The following is a 20,984-nucleotide window of genomic DNA, read 5'->3' as shown; positions in this document are numbered from 1 at the left end:
TGCTTTATAAATCCAAAATTCGTGCATCCTTTAGAACTTATCATGGAATCGCGCAGTCTTCTTTTCTCAGGAAACTGAGGCATTTTATAAATGCAAAATAATAATCACAAACCAAGCGCAAAATATCAGAAGTTTAACGAAAAAAACACGTCTAATCCGAAGATTTGTATCGTAAATTTTTGAAAAAGTTTGTCCATGCTTCAGAGAGGCTGACCCAGCGGCGTAACCAGGTTTCAGAGGTCGGGGGGGCACAATTTTTTCGCGCCGAAGGCGCGAAAAATTTTTTGAATGTGGGCGTGGTCAATCTTAATTTTTCGTTACTGAATAATGTTTTTCTATGTCTGGCGCTTATACAGAAGTTTCGCTAAAAATTTAAACGTCTACATAAATTTCAATTTTCTACTAAAATCGACTTCTATAAACGTTTTCACAGCTTTATCTATGTCTAAGTTTTTGGCCAGATCGCTTTCAATAGCTAGTACAGCCATATCATTGAGGCGATCCTGTGTCATTGACGCCCTGAGGTACGTTTTCAGCCTCTTAAGGCAGGAGAAGGCTCTTTCGCATGACGCGGTCGAAACTCCCATCGTCAAAACAATTTCCCAGAGCCGCACCAACTCAGAAAACGCCTCTTTTAACGGTATCAGATGTTTTAACGCCTCACCCAATGAGTTAAAATCTTTTCCTATTAGGTAGTTCTTAGCTAGCTGAATCATGAGTTCGGTTCAACGAGCATGAGAAGTAGCAAGCAGTTCGCATTCTGCCAGAGTCGAACAGTAAACGCTATCGTTATGCAAATCGACGAAATAGTGCGCATCTTCGGTGAATACTCCGTCAAATTTTACCTAGCTTTGGCAAAATTTCGGGGGGGCACGTGCCCCCCCAGGCCCCCCCCTGGTTACGCGCCTGGCTGACCACAGTTAGGGTTGTAATAGGAGCATGTGAAACACCACCGGGACGAAATGATGGCCTTGACTGGCTTTTCTGAATGGCGTCAATGTAGTGTTTGTATGACTTTTTGTGCCCAGATGAAAGAGTAAACGGAAAAGGTAGTCCATGTCTCATAAGAGAGAAGCATAGAAGTAAGCGACACGTTCTTCCATTGCCGTCAAGAAAAGGGTGAAGACTAATAAGCTCGTAAAACAGCCACGCTGCCAGCTCTATTTTATTGTACTTGTCGTCACCAGCTTTTATATTGTAATCTTCCACTAACTTCTGCATTTCGTTTGGGACAACTTCGTGTTCAGGAAAGACGTACTCATTAGCAAAGACAGCTTCAGTGCGGTACTCACCAGGCCGCACTGATCGGGGTTTGGGTGGAGAGCCGTCACATACAGTGAGACCTTCCATCATAATTTTATGACACTTTTTGATGAGCTCTTCTGAGAGATCCTGTTCTCGTTTGGCCTCATTCATAATAAACTTTAGCGCTTTCATTCGCTGAAAAGACTGCAGCTTGCTTGCTTTTCCTTCTTCTGCATCCGTTGCTTTCTGAGAAATGTCAGCTTCCGCTTCAGCTTCCAATTGAATCATACCTTCTTCGTCATTGCAGTCAAAATGCTGTTGAAGCAGACTAAACGTTTGATGATCTGTCTTTAGTTCTTTTGGGAGATCTTTTCCGAGTTTGTTATTTGTCACCATAATGATGCTCTTCATCTTTACGAAATGGTTCATTGTCTTTTTTGCGTGTGCCCGGACCGTGTCTGAGTCGTCTATCAGTACCTTTTTCCACTCTTCGCTCCGCTGCTTACAGTTGTCGTAGTAATCGTCAGGCTCCTCCTCAAGCCATGCGAAACGTCCAAGTCGAGGTTTTTCCGCGGACATGTGTACCTTAGTAACGCCTTGAGAAGTGAGTACGCTAAAAACCAACGTGCCACTTACGTGGATATAGATATATAGAAGCGTAGGTAGGTCCTACCTATTGCGCATGCTCATTTCTGACCTCTCAACGACCTTCTCTTCCTCCTTGGCAAGCGATGACTCGACGGTGTCCAATCATGGAACCATTGCCATTTTTAAACGCTAAACCAAAGCAGCTGTGGGAAAACTGCGTTGCTAGAGAAGAAGAGTGGAAAAGAAATTGGAAATCAACGGACTGTGCCGGCTGGGCAAAAGAATTCCGTCGAAATCAGACTGTAAAACTGGTATTGACTAATAACGTTCTCGAAGATACTCTAAATGAAGTCAGTTTGGATGACGCTTCGCAACTCTTGGAGAAGGTATACGATGAATGCCATAGATACGGAAAGCAGCCGTCACGTGATGACTTTGAAGTCGACGGCGAGTGGCATCTAGTTCAATACTTGATGGCATACGAGTACTTATTTACTTCTTTTCTTCTGTCTGACAGTAGCCTCGAATTGGCACCACTCACTGAAGAGCACATTTGCGCTACACACAAAATAATGATGGAGGGAAGACAATTGGAAGATGAAGAGCGACTCGTAACAGCAGGCAGCTATCGAAATACTCCTGTGCATGCGGGACGACACCAGTATCCTGATCATGAAGAGATTCCATCTTCAATGTCTAAAATTGTTTCTATGTACAATGAGCAGTTTTCTCAGCCCCACGATCCGTATCAGCTTGCAGCTTGGCTATATTTTAGGGTCATTTCTTTGCATCCATTTGAAGATGGAAATGGAAGACTCTGTCGGTTGCTATGGTGTTGGTCACTGATGCGAGACAAGATTCCTTTTCCTCTCATTTTGTCGTCAAGTCACAGAAAAGCTCAGAAGCATGTAGTGTGGTGTATTGTGAAAGGTCGAGAGAAACTGACTTCAAACTCGTGTGCCTATTTAACAACGCTGACTGTGTGGAGCGTTTATCAGACGTGGAAAGAATTTTTTATTCAATAGTCTCTCACTTTATTTGATTAGATAGTTTATTTAGACTGAAATCAGATCATCATTTCCTGAAAGCGGATCTTTCCTCGGATCACTGGTTCCAGCAAATCTCGAATCTTCTCTTCAAGAGTCTTGGCAACGAAAAATCGTCCGCAGGTGAGTGTCAGCTGGTTGTAACCACGCCCACGACTATTACGTGTCTATCCCCACGTGACATACCGATTCGAAGAGATGGTGTCGGCGAACGAAGAAGCTCTAACCGACTCGGAGCGCTCGTCGAACGACAAGAAAAACGCGACGGCGACGCGTTCGCGCGCCGTCCTCATCGTCGGCGCCATCGTGTGCGGTCTAAACTGCGGCATACAACTCTCGGGCAGCTACATCATCCCAATAACCGAAACTGCCTGTCCGAAGTGGAGCAAATCGTCGACGGTCATCGGTCAATCGCTCTCGCTCGGCGTCGGCGCTATCGCTGGCGTCCTAAACAGTCGTCTCGTGAGACGCATCGGATCGCGTGCCGCGCTCGTTCTCTCGCTCGTTCTCGGCGCACTCGCCTACGGCCTATGTGGCATCACCGTTTCCCAATGCGGTCTCGCAGCCGAAATCGTCTACATCATCCTCTTCGCCATCATGGGCGTGCGAGCGAATCTGCTCTTCCTCGCGTGGATCGATTCGCTTCTCGGCGCGTTCAGCGCGCGACGTCACGGTTTCGCCGTGAGCATCTTTCCGGCGGCGGTCGCCGTCGGATCGATCGGCTACGGTCAGTTCTTTTTGTTCTCGCAGCGACTTCAGCTCGACGGGACGCTCGACGCGTCGACCGTTTTTTTCATCGTTGGCCTATTCGTCGTCGTCACGACGACGATTGGGGTTGGAGTCATAATGCCGGTCGCGAGACCCGCCCCCGCCGCCGATGAGAGGCGAAACTCGTCGAGAATTGTACGAGAGCGCGTCATGTCGAGACGTTTCGTTTTCGCTTTCTTCGGTCGATTTCTCATTATGTTGTCCGGATTCGGTCTGATTAGTCGACAGCAGGACTTTCTGGAAGTCATGTGGCACGTCGATCATTCCAACATCATTCACTTGCTCTTGACGTACATTATGGCCGTCTATTCTGTCGCTCGGATTCTTTGGGTCTTTGTGTCGGATCGCGTGGGCATCAAGAATCTGTGGGTGGTCACTGGAGCTGTTCAGTCGTTTAGCTTGGCGCTTATGCCGATATTTATTATCTGTAATGGCGGTGCGACGTGGGGACGATACGTTGCGCTGCTCTTCTTTTCTCTTTTCATGGCTGGGTTCTCTGCGCCCACGTCGACTCCTGCTGCTTTCGTTACTGAGATTTGGAATTCAAAGGAGGCGACTGTTACGACGGGGATGTTTACTCCGTCGCTTGGCTTGGCCGGCCTAACTGGGCCGTTGGTTTTAGAGGCAATGTATATGACTTGGAACTGTTTTACCTATTTCCTGCTTGCGTCATCTGGCCTGGCACTGGTGGGAGTTCTCCTTGTGATAGCGGTTCAGAAGCAGCGCGATTGCGTAGGAAGTATTCAGGTATTGGGTCAGAATGATGCTCAAATTCCAAACTAAAGTTTTGGGGTTGTATTTATTGAATGAAGTCGTTTATTACATTTGTAAATTTAAATTTTCCTTTTTTTCTTAACGCTTTATAGAAATTGACTAATAGAACGGCTACATTGTTTTGCAAAATATAAGGTTTGAACCTATTTAAATTCTGGAACTAAAGTTTGACGTCACTGTAATGTTTCTAGTCTGAAGGGTTTCTTTGACTATTTCCACCCGCTTATCTAAGTCCAAAACGTCAATTGAAACGAATGAAATGCGAAGTTCTTTAAGCGTTTGAATCATGACGTCAGTGAAGTGCTTTAGATCTTCCAATTTAGGTGGCAATCTCGTTCCGTCATATTCAATGCACTCTGGTTGTGGCTTGACAACGAAAACGAGCGACGAATCGTTTCTGTACCTATTGATGCACTCCTGCGCGTGTGGGCGAGAAACGAGACTCTCGTAGGCATCGTCTCCCAGATAGACTCGGGCATAGACGAGAGGATCAATTGCAGCTCTGTCCATAAAGTAAAAACATCTTTCAAAAGCCAAAGAATCATTCCTTTTTTCAATGGCACTCTGCTTCAGAAGAATCTCATTCTGTAGATCTTCGAACTTGTCGGGATGTGTGGACGGATCTCTGTTCTTCAACTCGAGCTTCGTGTCGGCGATGACGGTGCGTGCTACTTCTGATTCGAAGCGAGTAGAGGAAAAATCTTTGCAGGTAATTGACCGTTGAAGCTCTTGTAGTAACGTTGTTTTACCGACGCTGTGAGCTCCACAAAGAAAGGCTCTTGCAGCCATGGGCGTGGCCAAGCCGTCACTAATTCACGTGACTTGGATCACCAGGTAAAGAGATTAAATCCAGAATACACCATAAATTCTTCTCACGATAGCGACTCCATGCAGTGACTACGATCTAATGGCGTGTTCAACAATTTTTACGCGTTCAGTCAAATCTAGTACGTCAATTAGTACGAATCGAATTTTCATTTCGTCCAACGTTTTCTAATCATGACGTCAGTAAAATCGTTCATCTCTTTTAGAACCGGTGTTATTCGCGTCCCGTCGTGCTCGATGCACTCCGAAATGACAAAAACGAGCGACGACTCGTCCCTGCACAAACGCCACGTTCTCCTGCGCATGCGGTTTGGCGAGCAGGCGTCGATACGCCTCTTCGCCCAAGTAGAAGCGAGCGTACACCACTGACCAGAGGATCGATTCCTCGATCCAAAAAGCAAAAGCAGGAGCCGGAGCGATTGTTTCTCTCCTCGACGGCACGCTGCTTCAGAAGAATCTGGTTCTGCAGCTCCTCGAACTTATGCGAAAGTTTGAGTGGCGTTTACCGAGTCCGCACGTGCTGGCTTTGGTTGGTTTCTCCAGACCGGTGGAATGTGGCAAACTGAATCGTCAGTTCATTCAACTGCTTTCTTGCCTGGGCGTTCCCGATCGCGTCTTTCTGCAAAAGCAGAAAAATCACTTTCACAACGTCCAACGATTGCTGGAGGGCTCGAACGTCGCGATCACCTACCTGTCGGCCTTTGGCCATTACGAACTCGCCACCAAGCTGATGCAGAACGATAACCACGACGACGCTAGACGACAGCTTCGCGATTTACAGAGCAGCCTGTAACGAGGCAAGTCCGCACAAAGGGGTCGGAAAAACTTCAAATTCCCATCGAAGACTCGCGCTTTGTATACGGTATTGCCGACCCGTCTAAGACTCTTCAATACGGACAATGTTTCTTTTGCTCGTTTTGACCTCAACGACCTTCTCTTCTCCTTGGCAAGCGATGACTCGACGGTGTCCAATCATTGCCATTTTTAAACGCTAAACCAAAGCAGTTGTGGGAAAACTGCGTTGCTAGAGAAGAAGAGTGGAAAAGAAATTTGAAATCAACGGACTGTGCCGGCTGGGCAAAAGAATTCCGTCGAAATCAGACTCTAAAACTGGTATTGACTAATAACGTTCTCGAAGATACTCTAAATGAAGTCAGTTTGGATGATGCTTCGCAACTCTTGGAGAAGGTATACCATGAATGACACCATAGATACGGAAAGCAGCCGTCACATGATGACTTTGAAGTCGATGGCGAGTGGCATCTAGTTCAATACTTGATGGCATACGAGTACTTATTTACTTTTCTTTTGTCTGACAGTAGCTTCGAATTAGCACCACTGACTGAAGAGCAAATTTGCGCTACACACAAAATAATGATGGAGGGAAGACAATTGGAAGATGAAGAGCGACTCGTAACAGCAGGCAGCTATCGAAATACTCCCGTGCATGCGGGACGACACCAGTATCCTGATCATGAAGAAATTCCATCTTCGATGTCTAAAATTGTTTCTATGTACAATGAGCAGTTTTCTCAGCCCCACGATCCGTATCAGCTTGCAGCTTGGCTATATTTTAGGGTCATTTCTTTGCATCCATTTGAAGATGGAAATGGAAGACTCTGTCGGTTGCTGTGGTGTTGGTCACTGATGCGAGACGAGATTCCTTTTCCTCTCATTTTGTCGTCAAGTCACAGAATAGCTCAGAAGCGTGTAGTGAGGTGTGTATTGTGAAAGGTCGAGAGAAACTGACTTCAAACTCGTGGAGCGTTTATCAGACGTGGAAAGAATTTTTTATTCAATAGTCTCTCGAATCTTCTCTTCAAGAGTCTTGGCAACGAAAAATCGTCCGCGGTGAGTGTCAGCTGGTAACCACGCCCACGACTATTACGCGTCTATTCACGATATCCCCACGTGACATTTAGCCTCGTTTCCCCTCCCTTGCTCGTCCCGGATGCTGCGAAAGAGGGTCTGGGGCCATTCGCCCATGCATTGGTTAGCGAAGAGCAATACACTCCGGTACTCGCCCAAGACGGCTAAAATCGCCGTTCACGCGAGCCGTACGCAGCTTCTCCTTCGGCGGGTCTCAGTTCAGTTCAGTTCACAGTTTTATTTTAATACGGAAATCCTTCAGCACGTGGGCCGATCTTCCAGGAAACCGTATACAGGGGAATGACAGCAAAAGGAGAAAAGAGAAAAATGACAATATTTACAACTATAACTATATAACCTCTAAATCAGTACACAGAGTTTTGATTGAAATAGTTCTTCAGGCCCAATTTAAAGATCGCGGGATCATTACTCCCTCTTATGATTGCCGGAAGCGAATTCCATAGAGTTTGAGCCCGAAAGAATGGAGAACGACGAAGTGCCTCGGTGCGTGGTCGGATGACGTTGACCCCAGAAGCACTGAGACGAGTGGCGGCACCGGTGCGCTGAATACGCCCAATTTTCGCCGCGAGAACAGAAGCTGTGGCGGAGTTGCACAAGCAGCGGTAACTCAACATTCCTAGTTGAGTAGCATGCCTTGTGCGAATTGGATTGAGACGAAATAGATCGAGAAGTGCTGCTACTCCTCCAACAGAGGCCGTAGAATCGTCATAACGCAAACCAGCCAGACAACGGAGATACCTCTTTTCTATCTGTGCTAAGCGGCTGATTACGCCAGCTGATCCGTCCGCCCAAACGGCAGCCCCGTAGTCAAGGTCCGGTTGAATGACTGAGCGAACAAACGCTAGTCGAGCTGCGTTGGATAACAGACGATGACATCGGTAAAGAACACCAATTTTTCGGCCAACCTTCCTAATGACGTTGTCCATCTGCGGTTTCCACGATAGACGACTATCAATCAAAACCCCGAGGTATCTCACGTGAGGTGAAGGCGACAGAATGACATTATTGACCGAAACCGTATAGATCGACGTGTCTTCAGTATCACGAAACTTGGGAAAAAGCAGAAAAGCCGATTTTTGACCATTGAGAGCCATCAGATTCTCAGAGTACCATGAAGTCACACTATTAATATCTTGTTGTAGTTGAGTAACCGCTCCCTCAAAAGTTTCGTTGCTGGAATAAAGACAGGCATCATCTGCGTAAAGGATTAGAGACGATTGAGAAGAGACGACCGAGGTGATGTTCCGGGTGAAGAAATTGAATAAAAGAGGACCTAATTTTGAACCTTGAGGCACTCCTCTCCTAACTGGCGACAAGTTCGAAGCAGTAGAGCCGACCGAGACAAATTGTCGACGATCCAAGAGGTAAGAAGAGAGCCATGCCAGGACCTTTCCCTTCACTCCACACGATGACAGACCTCGGAGAAGTAAACTGTGATCGACTGTGTCAAAGGCCTTCTTAACATCAAGAAAGACAGCCGCCGAGCGAAGACCTGCGTCCTTGCCAGACAAAAGATCTTGAGTCAAACAAACCATCGCATCTTGAGTTGACCGAGATTTTCGAAAGCCAAATTGGCAGTCAGGAATAAGAAGGTGCTTGTCGAAGTAGCCACATAAAGATTGAAAGACAAAATGTTCCAATATTTTTGAGACAATTGGCAGCAACGATACCGGGCGAAAATTCTTGGGATCAAGTCTTGAACCCGATTTGAAAATGGGAACAACCTTGGCACACTTCCACTCATCTGGAAATACCCCAGATTGGAGAGAAGTATTAAAAAGGCTTGCCAATGATGGTGAAATTGCAGACGCTCCCATTTTTAAAAATTTCCCATCAATTCCATCATGACCCGAGGCTTTGTTGACGTCAATTCTTCTAAGGAGGTCCGAGACCTCATCTGATGACACTAAGGGGAAGTTGAATAAAATTGAAGAATTAACGTCATCAGCTTGAGAATGCGTTTCAAGAGAATCTTCTTCTAGTAGGCCACGAGGCCGACGCTCTGAGCTCTGTGACATACCAACTACTGATGCGAATTGATCACATAATTCACCAGCAGAAGGGAGCTGATCAGACACAACTTTACGTCGTCCCGTGATGCAATTGATGGTAGACCAAAACCGAGCGGGATTGTGACTAAGAAGTGTCAATTTCTCAATGAAAAAGTTCTCCTTAGCCGCTCGTAAGCGATACTTGATTACATTTCTTTGTTTCTTGTACTTTTCATTGAAAAACCGCCTTTCCTCCAAAGGGCGCTTTCTAGAAATTGAGGCTTTTCGATAGAAATTTCTTTGTCTGATGTCAACAATGATTTGTTTAGTCATCCAAGGAAGAGAAGAGTGTTTGCGCCGGCGTGACGAGGATAAAGGAAAGTGACGATTTACCACGTCCAAGAATAATGACTTCCACGTGTCCCATTGATCATTAACATCAGTGAAGGATGATATCACAGACCAAGGGACATGATAAAGATCTTCAATAAAGTCCAAGGCAGACGAGTCACTTCGAGGCTTGCGAGAAAAACGAGGAGGACGAGACGATGAAAGATGCACCTTTCTGGCGACACAGATAAGGTTATGATCACTGATACCCGATGCATCAATAGACGCAGGTGCTGTAAAGGAACTTGGCATCGATGACAAAGCTACGTCCAGAAGAGATGACGTAGACGAAGTGACGCGAGTAGGAGAAGTAATTAAATTCTTTAGTTGGAGGAGATCAAGGCAATCTGAGACTTGCGTTGAAGTCTTCGAGGAGCTCGAGAGATCGACATTTATATCCCCCATCAGCAAAACATCTGAGAACGAAGCTGAGTAGATGTGATCTAACATTGAAGAAAGAGAGTCGATGAAGATGGAGACACTACTTGACGGAGGACGATAAATTGCTCCCACAATACTCTTCAATTTTCCAGGAAGGCGTATTTCCGCAAGAATCACTTCTAGATTTTGTAGTGAATCCGGAGCTGGAAGTGATGAAGAACAAAGTTTGCTTGAGACATATAAACAGACGCCTCCGCCATGACGTGAGCGATCATTTCTGAAAAGCTCAAATCCCTCGACACAAAGAAAATTATTAGAGATGGAGTCATCCAGCTTTGTTTCAGAGAGTGCCAGAACATCCACTGAACAACGTCGTAGAATGAGTCGAATCCAGTCCAGTTTGGCAATAAGACTGTTGATATTGAGATGTGCAAAGATGACACCAGAGTTTGAGCAGTGATAGGACCGAAGAGAAGTGATAGGCTCCCCATATTGAGTTAGATTCGAAGGGTCCAAGAGCAAAGACGTGTCATTATCCAATGCGGAAATCATGACTGAATCAGTCGATGTGGAACTCAAATTGTCATCAAGTATGATGGAGTCTAATGACGACGATTCATCCGAATGAAGATTCAAATTTGTGAATGGAAGAGCACAACGGGAACACTCCCATTCTAGAGAATCTGATTCAGAGCAGAGATAAGTGTAATCAGAAGGTGGCAGACGTTCACATTTAGAGTGATACCAACGTTGACAGAAATCACAAAGAATACTCTCTTGATCAGATCTAACCGATTTACTGCACCAACCACACGGATATTTCACAGGGCCCGGGTTAAGCTCAACATCCCCACAAAGGAAGAGAAGTAGTAGCAAAAAACCCTGGCAAATTTCACGATTGAAATACACGACAGAAGAATATAGACGAGAGTCAATCTTGAATTTGAATTGAAAACGATGACGAGCCATCATGATTTTGTAATTGAAACGATGACGAACCAATATGGCCCAATAATTAATCTTCACAGCTTCGAATGGGCGTGGAAGGGGCGGAACCAGACCCTCTCTCGCCGAGACGGAGCAGCCGGGACGAGCGAGGGAGGGTCTGGAAACGACTACGTCCGGCTGACGTTCCGAAGAGATGGTGTCGGCGAACGAAGAAGCTCTAACCGACTCGGAGCGCTCGTCGAACGACAAGAAAAACGCGACGGCGACGCGTTCGCGCGCCGTCCTCATCGTCGGCGCCATCGCGTGCGGCCTAAACTGCGGCATACAACTCTCGGGCAGCTACATCATCCCAATAACCGAAACCGCCTGTCCGAAGTGGAGCAAATCGTCGACGGTCATCGGTCAATCGCTCTCGCTCGGCGTCGGCGCCATCGCTGGCGTCCTAAACAGTCGTCTCGTGAGACGCATCGGATCGCGTGCCGCGCTCGTTCTCTCGCTCGTTCTCGGCGCACTCGCCTACGGCCTATGTGGCGTCACCGTTTCCCAGTGTGGTCTCGTCGCCGAAATCGTCTACATCATCCTCTTCGCCATCATGGGCGTGCGAGCGAATCTGCTCTTCTTCGCGTGGATCGATTCGCTTCTCGGCGCGTTCAGCGCGCGACGTCACGGTTTCGCCGTGAGCATCTTTCCGGCGGCGGTCGCCGTCGGATCGATCGGCTACAGCCAGTTCTTTTTGTTCTCGCAGCGGCTTCAGCTCGATGGGACGCTCGACGCGTCGACCGTTTTTTTCATCGTTGGCCTATTCGTCGTCGTCACGACGACGATTGGGATTGGAGTCATAATGCCGGTCGCGAGACCCGCCCCCGCCGCCGATGAGAGGCGAAACTCGTCGAGAATTGTACGAGAGCGCGTCAAGTCGAGACGTTTCGTTTTCGCGTTCGTCGGTCGATTTCTCATTATGTTGTCCGGATTCGGTCTGATTAGTCGACAGCAGGACTTTCTGGAAGTCATGTGGCACGTCGATCATTCCAACGTCATTCACTTGCTCTTGACGTACATTATGGTCGTCTATTCTGTCGCTCGGATTCTTTGGGTCTTCGTGTCGGATCGCGTGGGCATCAAGAATCTGTGGGTGGTCACTGGAGCTGTTCAGTCGTTCAGCTTGGCGCTTATGCCGATATTTATTATCTGTAATGGCGGTGCGACGTGGGGACGATACGTTGCGCTGCTCTTCTTTTCTCTTTTCATGGCTGGGTTCTCTGCACCCAAGTCGACTCTTGCTGCTTTCGTTACTGAGATTTGGAATTCGAAGGAGGCGACTGTCACGACGGGGATGTTTTCTCCGTCGCTTGGCTTGGCCGGCCTAACTGGGCCGTTGGTTTTGGAGGCAATGTATATGACTTGGAATTGCTTTACATATTTCCTGCTTGTGTCATCTGGCCTGGCACTGGTGGGAGTTCTCCTTGTGATAGCGGTTCGGAAGCAGCGCGATTGCGTAAGAAGTATTCAGGTATTGGGTCAGAATGATGCTCAAATTCCAAACTAAAGTTTCGGGGTTGTATTTATTGAATGAAGCCGTTTATTACATTTTCTTTTTCTCAACACTTCATAGAAATTAACTAGAATTAATTAATAGAACGGCTACATTGTTTTGCAAAATATAAGGTTTGAACCTATTTAAATTCTGGAACTAAAGTTTGACGTCACTGTAATGTTTCTTGTCTGAAGGGTTTGTTTGACTATTTCCACCCGCTTATCTAAGTCCAAAACGTCAATTGAAACGAATGAAATGCGAAGTTCTTTAAGCGTTTGAATCATGACGTCAGTGAAGTGCTTTAGATCTTCCAATTTAGGTGGCAATCTCGTTCCGTCATATTCAATGCACTCTGGTTGTGGCTTGACAACGAAAACGAGCGACGAATCGTTTCTGTACCTATTGATGCACTCCTGCGCGTGTCGACGAGAAACGAGACTCTCGTAGGCATCGTCTCCCAGATAGACTCGGGCATAGACGAGAGGATCAATTGCAGCTCTGTCCATAAAGTAAAAACATCTTTCAAAAGCCAAAGAATCATTCCTTTTTTCAATGGCACACTGCTTCAGAAGAATCTCATTCTGTAGATCTTCGAACTTGTCGGGATGTGTGGACGGATCTCTGTCCTTCAACTCGAGCTTCATGTCGGCGATGACGGTGCGTGCTACTTCTGATTCGAAGCGAGTAGAGGAAAAATCTTTGCAGGTAATTGACCGTTGAAGCTCTTGTAGTAACGTTGTTTTACCGACGCTGTGAGCTCCACAAAGAAAGGCTCTTGCAGCCATGGGCGTGGCCAAGCCGTCACTAATTCACGTGACTTGGATCACCAGGTAAAGAGATTAAATCCAGAATACACCATAAATTCTTCTCACGATAGCGACTCCATGCAGTGACTACGATCTAATGGCGTGTTCAACAATTTTTACGCGTTCAGTCAAATCTAGTACGTCAATTAGTACGAATCGAATTTCCAGTTCGTCCAACGTTCTAATCATGACGTCAGTAAAATCGTTCATCTCTTTTAGAACCGGCGTTATTCGCGTCCCGTCGTGCTCGATGCACTCCGGTTTCGGCGAAATGACAAAAACGAGCGACGACTCGTCCCTGCACAACGCCACGTTCTCCTGCGCATGCGGTTTGGCGAGCAGGCGTCGATACGCCTCTTCGCCCAAGTAGAAGCGAGCGTACACCAGAGGATCGATTCCTCGATCCAAAAAGCAAAAGCAGGAGCCGGAGCGATTGTTTCTCTCCTCGACGGCACGCTGCTTCAGAAGAATCTGGTTCTGCAGCTCCTCGAAGGTGTCTGGACGCGTCTGCGGGTTCAGATCGCGTTTCTGCAGTCCCATTTCGACGAGAACAGAACGGGCCACTTCGGATTCGTAGCGAACTGGCATACCCGGCGGTAGGAAACTCTCGGTGTCGAGCGTCAAGGACAATTGACGAAGCAACGTCGTCTTTCCCACACTGTGGACACCGCATAGAAACACTCGCCTGTAGTTGCAGGCCATTTCAAAGTCGGAAAGTCCCCACTGATCACGTGCGAGAGTTGGGAGGACCCGAATATGTCGTTTGCTGGCAGGAAATCTCACCGCAGAGCGAGAAAGATACCGGGACAAACTGTTAGAAGAAATGAGCCTCAAGACTACGTTCCGAACGTTTTTCCTCTATTTGACTTTGAAGACCTTGTTTCTGACTATAATGACGGCCGCCTTGTCATCAAGCGAATCTTTTTGAGGAAAGACACAAGCACAACGTGGATACAAGCTCAATACACGTGGCACTTGCAAGTGGAGGCGACTAAAACGTGCCCCCTATTTCGAAAGTACAACGTAAATGATTTTCTTCTTGTAAATTTTTCGAAGTCTCTGGAACCGGCAGCCATTAAATGCATTCTCAACAGAGGCTTCCGGGTTTCTAGTGGCAGCTTGGTGTCTGTGTACAAATTCTTTGGCCACAGTGCCAGTCTGCTAAGAGGGAGAGGGTGTCTCCTCTATAATAGTCGGCTTGCAAGAAGCGCGTCAGCCTTGTATTCTCCCTTTGGCAATTTTGATATTCGTCCGACAAGCAAGAAAATGGCTCGAATTGGACTGCTTTTGTCCGATGCAGACGAGGTTGCCACTCTAACCGATTCTGATATTTCTATTGTCGAGGACGTTGAGAGAAACGGTTATAATTTTACAGACGGATGTGGATACATTTCATTGAACTCTGCACGAAAAGTAATGGAAAATTTGCCGACGCACTATCGATGGCTGTACGAGCGACAAAAATACGTTGTTCCCTCCGTATTTCAAATTCGCCTTCAAGGATGCAAGGGTGTTCTTGCACTGGACCTTAGTCTGTCTCGCGGAATCCGAATTCGGCCGTCTATGCGAAAGTTTGAGTGGCGTTTACCGAGTCCGCACGTGCTGGCTTTGGTCGGTTTCTCCAGACCGGTGGAATGTGGCAAACTGAATCGTCAGTTCATTCAACTGCTTTCTTGCCTGGGCGTTCCCGATCGCGTCTTTCTGCAAAAGCAGAAAAATCACTTCCACAACGTCCAACGATTGCTGGAGGACTCGAACGTCGCGATCACCTACCTGTCGGCCTTTGGCCATTACGAACTCGCCGCCAAGCTGATGCAGAACGACAACCACGACGACGCTAGACGACAGCTTCGCGATTTGCAGAGCAGCCTGAAACGAGGTAAGTCCGCACAAAGGGGCAAATCTCGGTCGGAAAAACTTCAAATTCCCATCGAAGACTCGCGCTTTGTATACGGTATTGCCGACCCGTCCAAGACTCTTCAATACGGACAATGTTTCTTTCAGCCGACAATTCGCGGCGATCCGCAGGTATTCGTCGACGTTTCTCTCGTCGTAGGCCGCAGTCCTGCTCACCACGTCGGCGACATTCGTTGGCTCACCTGCGTCGACATACCTGCCTGTCGGCATCTCGTTGATTGCATAGTGTTTCCGGTGAACGGCGATCGTCCGCACGCCGACGAAATGGCGGGAGGCGATCTAGACGGCGACAAGTTTTTTGTCTGTTGGGACGAGGATCTGGATTTGCCCTCTTTTCGTCTAATGAAACCTTTTGATTATCGATTGTCGCTGACCGATTTTAGTCAAAGCGATGATCCAGTCGACGGTTTCGCTTGTTACGATACGACAATGTTGTCTACCATTGACAGACTGTTTAACAAGTGGGCGGACGCTCGTGGAATTCGGTCTGTGGAATGCCAGGAATTGGCGCGATTGTTCTCCGTCGCCGTTGACGCTGCCAAGACCGGAATGTGCGTGACTATTTCTCACCATCTCGCGAGCGTCCCAACTCCGAAAGAAGGATTTCGGCCCGTTTGGTTGACTATGGAAGAAATGGGTCGCTTGTTTGTCCAGGACAACGCGCTTTCCAATCTCCGCTCGAATCAGCCGATATCGGACGACGTTCTCGCCGACGTTGTTAAGAATCTTGAGGTCAACTTTTCCGATTATCAGTTATTTCGACTCGTCTGGAAGTGGTGGAATAAGTGCGAAAAACCAGCGTCGTCGTTCGAGAACGTCGCCACCCACATCAACTTTTCGAGAATGAGTCTAGTGGAACGTCGTCTCGCTCTCCTCGACGTTACCCCCGACAAGGCACTGCAGCCCGTTCTTCCTATGTCCCAAATTTTCAACGCACTCTATCATTCGAATATCTTTCGTCCCAGCGACTTGACGGCTCTAGGTCTTGACAGATGTGGATTGGGATGGCGATCCATGCCGTCGTTATCTGCAAGCACGCTCAACCCGTCGATATTGACCGCTCTGATGCGTCTCAAGCAAGCCAAGCTGTTCGTCTTTGAGTTCGTTGTTGACAGCGTTTCATTGGTCCTGGCCGTCTTATTCTGCGGATCTTTTCCGTTTAGCGACGACGAGAAGGTCGTGTGCCTGTCTCAGCTGACTACTTGTGATGTGGTAAGCTGTATGGCGGTGCGCGGCGGAGGATCTGGAAAAGTTCGACTTGATAGAGACTATTCTATTTTTTGGGACGGTACGACGTTGCAGCTCTACAAGGGAAGCAAGGGAAATACTTTCATTTTTATGAAGTTCACCGCTGAGGGTCCGAAATGTAGCGTCGCTCTTGACCGTTATAACGCGAGAATGAAAGAACGAGAGACACGAATACAAAAGGAAGCCTACAGGCGTTTAGAGGTGTACATCTGGACTTCGCCAGAAGATAATTTACCAGCGATTTTTCGACCACCGACGATGAAGCGGGCCTACGGAAGAAACGACCAGGAAATCGACGACTCAACTGATGATGACCTGCTGCTGAGAGAGGCGCTCAAAGACTCAAATCATTTTGAAGAACAGTGTCTAATTGAAATAACGCGACTCGAAGAAGAACTTCAAGAAAAGCGAAGGATAAGCAGTCTAGGAAGTCTGTGGAGGAGACTGAAAGAAGCAAGAACGCGGGTAAAAGCGACGAGAGTACGTAGGCTGTAGTCTTGTCTAAATCTTTTCTGTGAACTTAGGCGCAGAAAGCGTTTGTTGCTCCATTTATTGAATCCTTTCTGTTTCGAGGATCTGCTGCTCTGCAGTCGGTCATCGATTATCTCGACGTGTTATTGGGATTACTGTCGACTCCGTCTTCGTTCGCTCTTAATCTTAGAGACTTCTCAGTTGATGAGGACAACCTAGTGACGTCGTCGAGGGTTCATCGTTTGCTGTCTTCAATGATAGAAAACAAGCTGCGCTTTGGCAGCTCCGAACTCCGTCGCTTATTTGACGAAACGCCGTTTTCGTCCAACGTGCAGGAAGCAGACGCACTACTGAAATCACTTCGGGATGGAAAGGTTACCTTCAATGACCAGTGTCTGTGGGGACCCGCTTTCAACTACTATCGCACATGGACAACTCGTCTTTGTACGGAAATGCTTCAAAGGGTTGCAGCTGCGAGATGCGGCACTATAGTCACCGTCAAAGTTCGTCGAGGCACCGATCCTGATACTGTCCTAGTCTCATTTCTTCACGGTAGTTTGGAGTTAAAAGCCGGCGATGCGATGATGATTCGCGACTGCAAAGAAAATCTAGACTATGTTCTTCAAGTTGTTAGGCCGAATGCAACCGGGCACGTTACGACAAGGCTACTTTCTCCAGGCGGACAAGATCTGATTGACGATCTAATTGCCAGGCGCACCATCTGGGATGCCTTCTGTCTCGCCGACTTTGTCCAGTACTTTTCAACGAGAAAAGCACTGGAGAAGGTTTGTCTAGCGCGTCCCGACGCTGACAGCAGCCTGACGCTGGTAGTTTCGTCAATGATTTCTCCGCTGACGTTGAATGAATGCGACTCCTCAAACGACGCCAAGCCGAAAATGCTCGGGTCTTCTGATTCAGTCACGATCATTGACGGTCCTCCAGGCACCGGGAAAACGCAAGTGGCTGTTGAAATTGCGTGCGGATGGCTCAGAATGTACGGTGATGCCGTTTTGGTTGTGGCTCCGAATAGATGTGGCATCAATGTTCTCATTGAGCGAGCGAAATTAGCAATTCGAGCCAGTGACATTGTGGACCTAGACTGTAACGATATGTTTCGCGGGGGTGACGACTATGGTAGTCGAATTGTCTTTACCTATCAGCCAGGCGCTCAGCACTACATGAGGTTCAGCTACATTGTCGTCGACGATGCTCATCTTCTGCCTGAATGCATTATGGTTTCGGCTCTCGCAGGTGGATGCAAAAAATTAACTATGGTTGGCGATCTTTGTCAGAATGAATACGGACAAAATCACTTTTATTCTACGCTTTATCATCGACTGGCGAACGTCGGTCTTTGCGTGCACCGTCTTCGCACTCAATTTCGAATGCATCGCGGTATTGCAGAATATCCACTGAAGATGTTCTACAACCTTTCGACTTGTGACGAGGTACCTCGCGTTCCTCCTGCTGGCTTTTGTTGGCCTAGTAGCTCCTATCCTGTTGCGTTTGTCAACGTCGATGGACGAGAGAGGGATTGCAACGGGTCAAAACTGAATCGTGAAGAGTTGGAAGAAGTTGACCGAATCCTCCAAGAAATACTTCAAGGTGGCGATGTGGTGTCGAACGGTGTGTGTGTTATCACTCCGTACGTTGCTCAGGCAGAATGCGTACGTAGGCCTGTTGAAGTGAAAACCGTCGACGACGTGTTTGGTCGCGAATTCGATGTCGTCGTCTTTTCGACTGTGAGATGCAATGATCACGGAAGCACTGGCGTTCTGAACGATTCGTCGCTATTTTGGCTAGTTCTCACACGCGCCAAGCGAGGTCTGATCGTGGTGGGAAGCGAGAAAACGCTGAAAAAATGCACGGAATGGAGCAAATGGCTTGACTGGATCAAAGAGAGGAATCTTGCCGTTTATCGTCAAAACAGCAGTGGTACGTGATCTTACAGTAAGACCACTCAGTCTGGACACTCTCCTCACCCTATACAAAATGTCTTAAAACCCACTCCGGACTTCTTTTTTGGTCCCAGCTGTGTGTCCGGATTAGAGAGGCTTACTGTTGCGTGCGGAGATAACTGTACTATTTCCTTGACCTATTAGGTTTTCAGTCTGGTCCACGCAGTAAAGGAGCACCTGTTAGATCTAGGAGGCGTGGAAAACGCAACACCGCGATGTCAGGATATAAATGGGAACATGTCTAGAGACGAACGAATGATGAATGAATGGTGATATCAGGTTTCACTCTGCGCGTTATCATATAGCCTCGTTGTCATTGACCATCTTCTTCTCTAGTCACGAAGTAATTGCCCACGTGAGAATCGTCGCATAAAACGTAATTGCTCATCCCTTTCCTTGCATTGTTCCCCAATCACCAGCATGCCGTCACACGTTGAGGTCAGCGGAGAGAAGGACGGCTCATTTCATTTCTCCCTTCCAACTGCACTGAAGTTGGTTGGCACACGTATTAATGACAACGGCGTTCCTTATCTCCTTTTTGACGCTTCTCCCAAAGTCCCCACCATAACCGAAGAGGACTGCGCTGCTGTTTTCCGGCTAGTATACGTCGATCAAACGCGACCAATTTTTGCGTTTTGCGGATTCATTCTAGGCCACCCTTTTTGCGGCAGATGGTATTTACATTTTGATCCTGAATGGTTGCGCCACACAGAGCTTGGCGAGCTTCTGCTAGGGGCTGACTGGTCCATGAAGTGTCTTAGTGCTGGAGTGCGAAGCAACGACGAGAAAAACACTTTCAAAGCCTCAAAGACGAGCAGTAACCTCGAGGGACTCGCTGACCGGTCGGACTTTCCCATTGATGGCTCTCCGGGGGCAGTGTACATGTCGTGCCAGGAGGTTCGTGGCACGGACGTGGGAGACAGTTTTGTTTTCAATGGTGAACCAAAAATGCGTATAGAGGATGTTGAGAGGCGAGCGTATACGGAATATGCTACAGCGATCTTTGACAGCATTGCCTACCACGACGAGCCTCAGTTCCTGAAGATAAAGGAAATCGTGAAGCTGATTGTGATTGCCGAATGGTTGCGTGATAGAGATGTCTCCATCAACACTGACTGGGTGATGGAGAAAACGAAACCAACAAAACGTAACTCCCAGCCTGATAATTCAGCTATAATTGCCGTCATTAATCAACAAAAGGCCCTGAAAAGTGCTATAACAGCGCTTCCACTATCGGTTCCTTTGCGTCAGCCGTCCTCTGAACCAAACAAGGAAACGTTCATAAGTGTTAAAAGTGTCGACTTTCCTACTCCTAGCAGAGCTGTCATACGAGCTGAGAGATCGTATTGGGAAGTTGAAAACGGAGCATTGGTTGACTCCGAGTCTATAACGATTCGAGCAACTATAGACGACTTTGATTGGCTCTACGAAGGGACGGTGTGCGATCCGCGAAAGAAGTTTCCTGTTGTATCTTTAAATTTGTTCTCGCTCTATCGCCCCGACTGTCATACGCTAGCTGAACTGTACAAGCGAACGCTTCCATTGCCGCATTCGTGGCAAATTCCTTATTGTGGAATTGGTCTTCCGGAAATATTGGGTAGCGTTGATTTGAGGACGATTCCTCTGAAAACTGAAGTGGCAGCCGCCAGTGGATACACGTCTACGACCTCAAGGCGAAATGCAAGTGAGAATGCCTCTGCAAAGAATCAAAAAAGTCGCAAGACGAGGAGCACTAGTGCCAACGAGAGGAAAGCGTCTGCCAAGCCAACAGTATCTGAAACAGAGAAAGCTGGACAGAAGACTCGGGAGAAAAAGAGTACCTCTTCAAATCATCCAACTCAAAGAGAAGTTTCCACGCTTAGTGATACGCTCGTGCCTCATTCTGGTAATCATCTTCCCGAATCGCTTCCCGAATCGCTTCCCACCCAATCTCCCGTCCCACCATCAGATGTTACAGGTACTTCGGAGGCTGGCGGCCGCAGGGTTGCTAGAGCGAAGGAACAGACCGGTACACGCACAGTGGCTGGACTGCTTGACCGCTTCACTGGTGTTTTTCAAGCTCACGATCCTAATACTGGTAGTCTGCTCGCTGAAGCGACTGCAATTAGAACCAGAACGGAAGTTGAACGGAGTAGCGAAACAGTACAAAACAGGCCGGAGTTTTCTCATATTCTAGTTCCAACTACTGCCAGCTTTCAGAGGGC

The 20,984-nt window shown here is 47.6% G+C and overlaps 3 protein-coding genes and 1 long non-coding RNA gene across 4 annotated transcripts; 3 read left to right on the top strand and 1 right to left on the bottom strand.

The window, feature by feature from the left end:
- The first annotated feature begins 2,883 nt into the window (after positions 1–2,883).
- LOC136200153 (uncharacterized) lies at positions 2,884–4,628 on the top strand. Its single transcript, XM_065990496.1, has 3 exons — positions 2,884–3,002; positions 3,076–4,556; positions 4,613–4,628. The coding sequence occupies exon 2, from the start codon at positions 3,078–3,080 to the stop codon at positions 4,428–4,430; it is 1,353 nt and encodes a 450-aa protein (XP_065846568.1). The 5' UTR covers positions 2,884–3,002; positions 3,076–3,077; the 3' UTR covers positions 4,431–4,556; positions 4,613–4,628.
- Positions 4,629–4,987: 359 nt separating this feature from the next.
- LOC136200154 (uncharacterized) lies at positions 4,988–5,399 on the top strand. The gene is made up of 3 exons (XR_010673301.1): positions 4,988–5,082; positions 5,131–5,255; positions 5,316–5,399. It is a non-coding gene; the product is annotated as an uncharacterized lncRNA (long non-coding RNA).
- A 7,688-nt stretch (positions 5,400–13,087) lies between these two features.
- LOC136183834 (uncharacterized) lies at positions 13,088–19,254 on the top strand. Its single transcript, XM_065970618.1, has 6 exons — positions 13,088–13,210; positions 13,271–13,323; positions 13,406–16,816; positions 16,876–18,757; positions 18,925–19,059; positions 19,117–19,254. Exons 3-5 carry the CDS (start codon positions 13,943–13,945, stop codon positions 19,023–19,025), a joined length of 4,857 nt encoding a protein of 1,618 aa, XP_065826690.1. The 5' UTR covers positions 13,088–13,210; positions 13,271–13,323; positions 13,406–13,942; the 3' UTR covers positions 19,026–19,059; positions 19,117–19,254.
- LOC136184105 (uncharacterized) lies at positions 13,274–13,888 on the bottom strand. Its single transcript, XM_065970949.1, has one exon. It carries the CDS (start codon positions 13,886–13,888, stop codon positions 13,274–13,276), a length of 615 nt encoding a protein of 204 aa, XP_065827021.1.
- Positions 19,255–20,984: the final 1,730 nt, after the last annotated feature.

The sequence above is a fragment of the Oscarella lobularis genome, chromosome 2, assembly GCF_947507565.1.
Source record: "Oscarella lobularis chromosome 2, ooOscLobu1.1, whole genome shotgun sequence".
In the NCBI taxonomy this organism is placed as follows: Eukaryota; Metazoa; Porifera; class Homoscleromorpha; order Homosclerophorida; family Oscarellidae; genus Oscarella; species Oscarella lobularis.
The sequence above is the reverse complement of the archived record's forward strand: the minus strand, read 5'-3'. Positions and strand labels throughout refer to the sequence as shown.

Coding starts and splice junctions, on each gene's coding strand:
- LOC136200153 (XM_065990496.1), top strand. CDS start 3,078: ATGGTGTCGGCGAACGAAGAAGCTCTAACCGACTCGGAGCGCTCGTCG.
- LOC136184105 (XM_065970949.1), bottom strand. CDS start 13,888: ATGGCCTGCAACTACAGGCGAGTGTTTCTATGCGGTGTCCACAGTGTG.
- LOC136183834 (XM_065970618.1), top strand. CDS start 13,943: ATGTCGTTTGCTGGCAGGAAATCTCACCGCAGAGCGAGAAAGATACCG. Junction 16,817..16,875: donor TGAAAGAAGCAAGAACGCGG/GTAAAAGCGACG, acceptor CTGTGAACTTAG/GCGCAGAAAGCGTTTGTTGC. Junction 18,758..18,924: donor TTATCGTCAAAACAGCAGTG/GTACGTGATCTT, acceptor TTGACCTATTAG/GTTTTCAGTCTGGTCCACGC.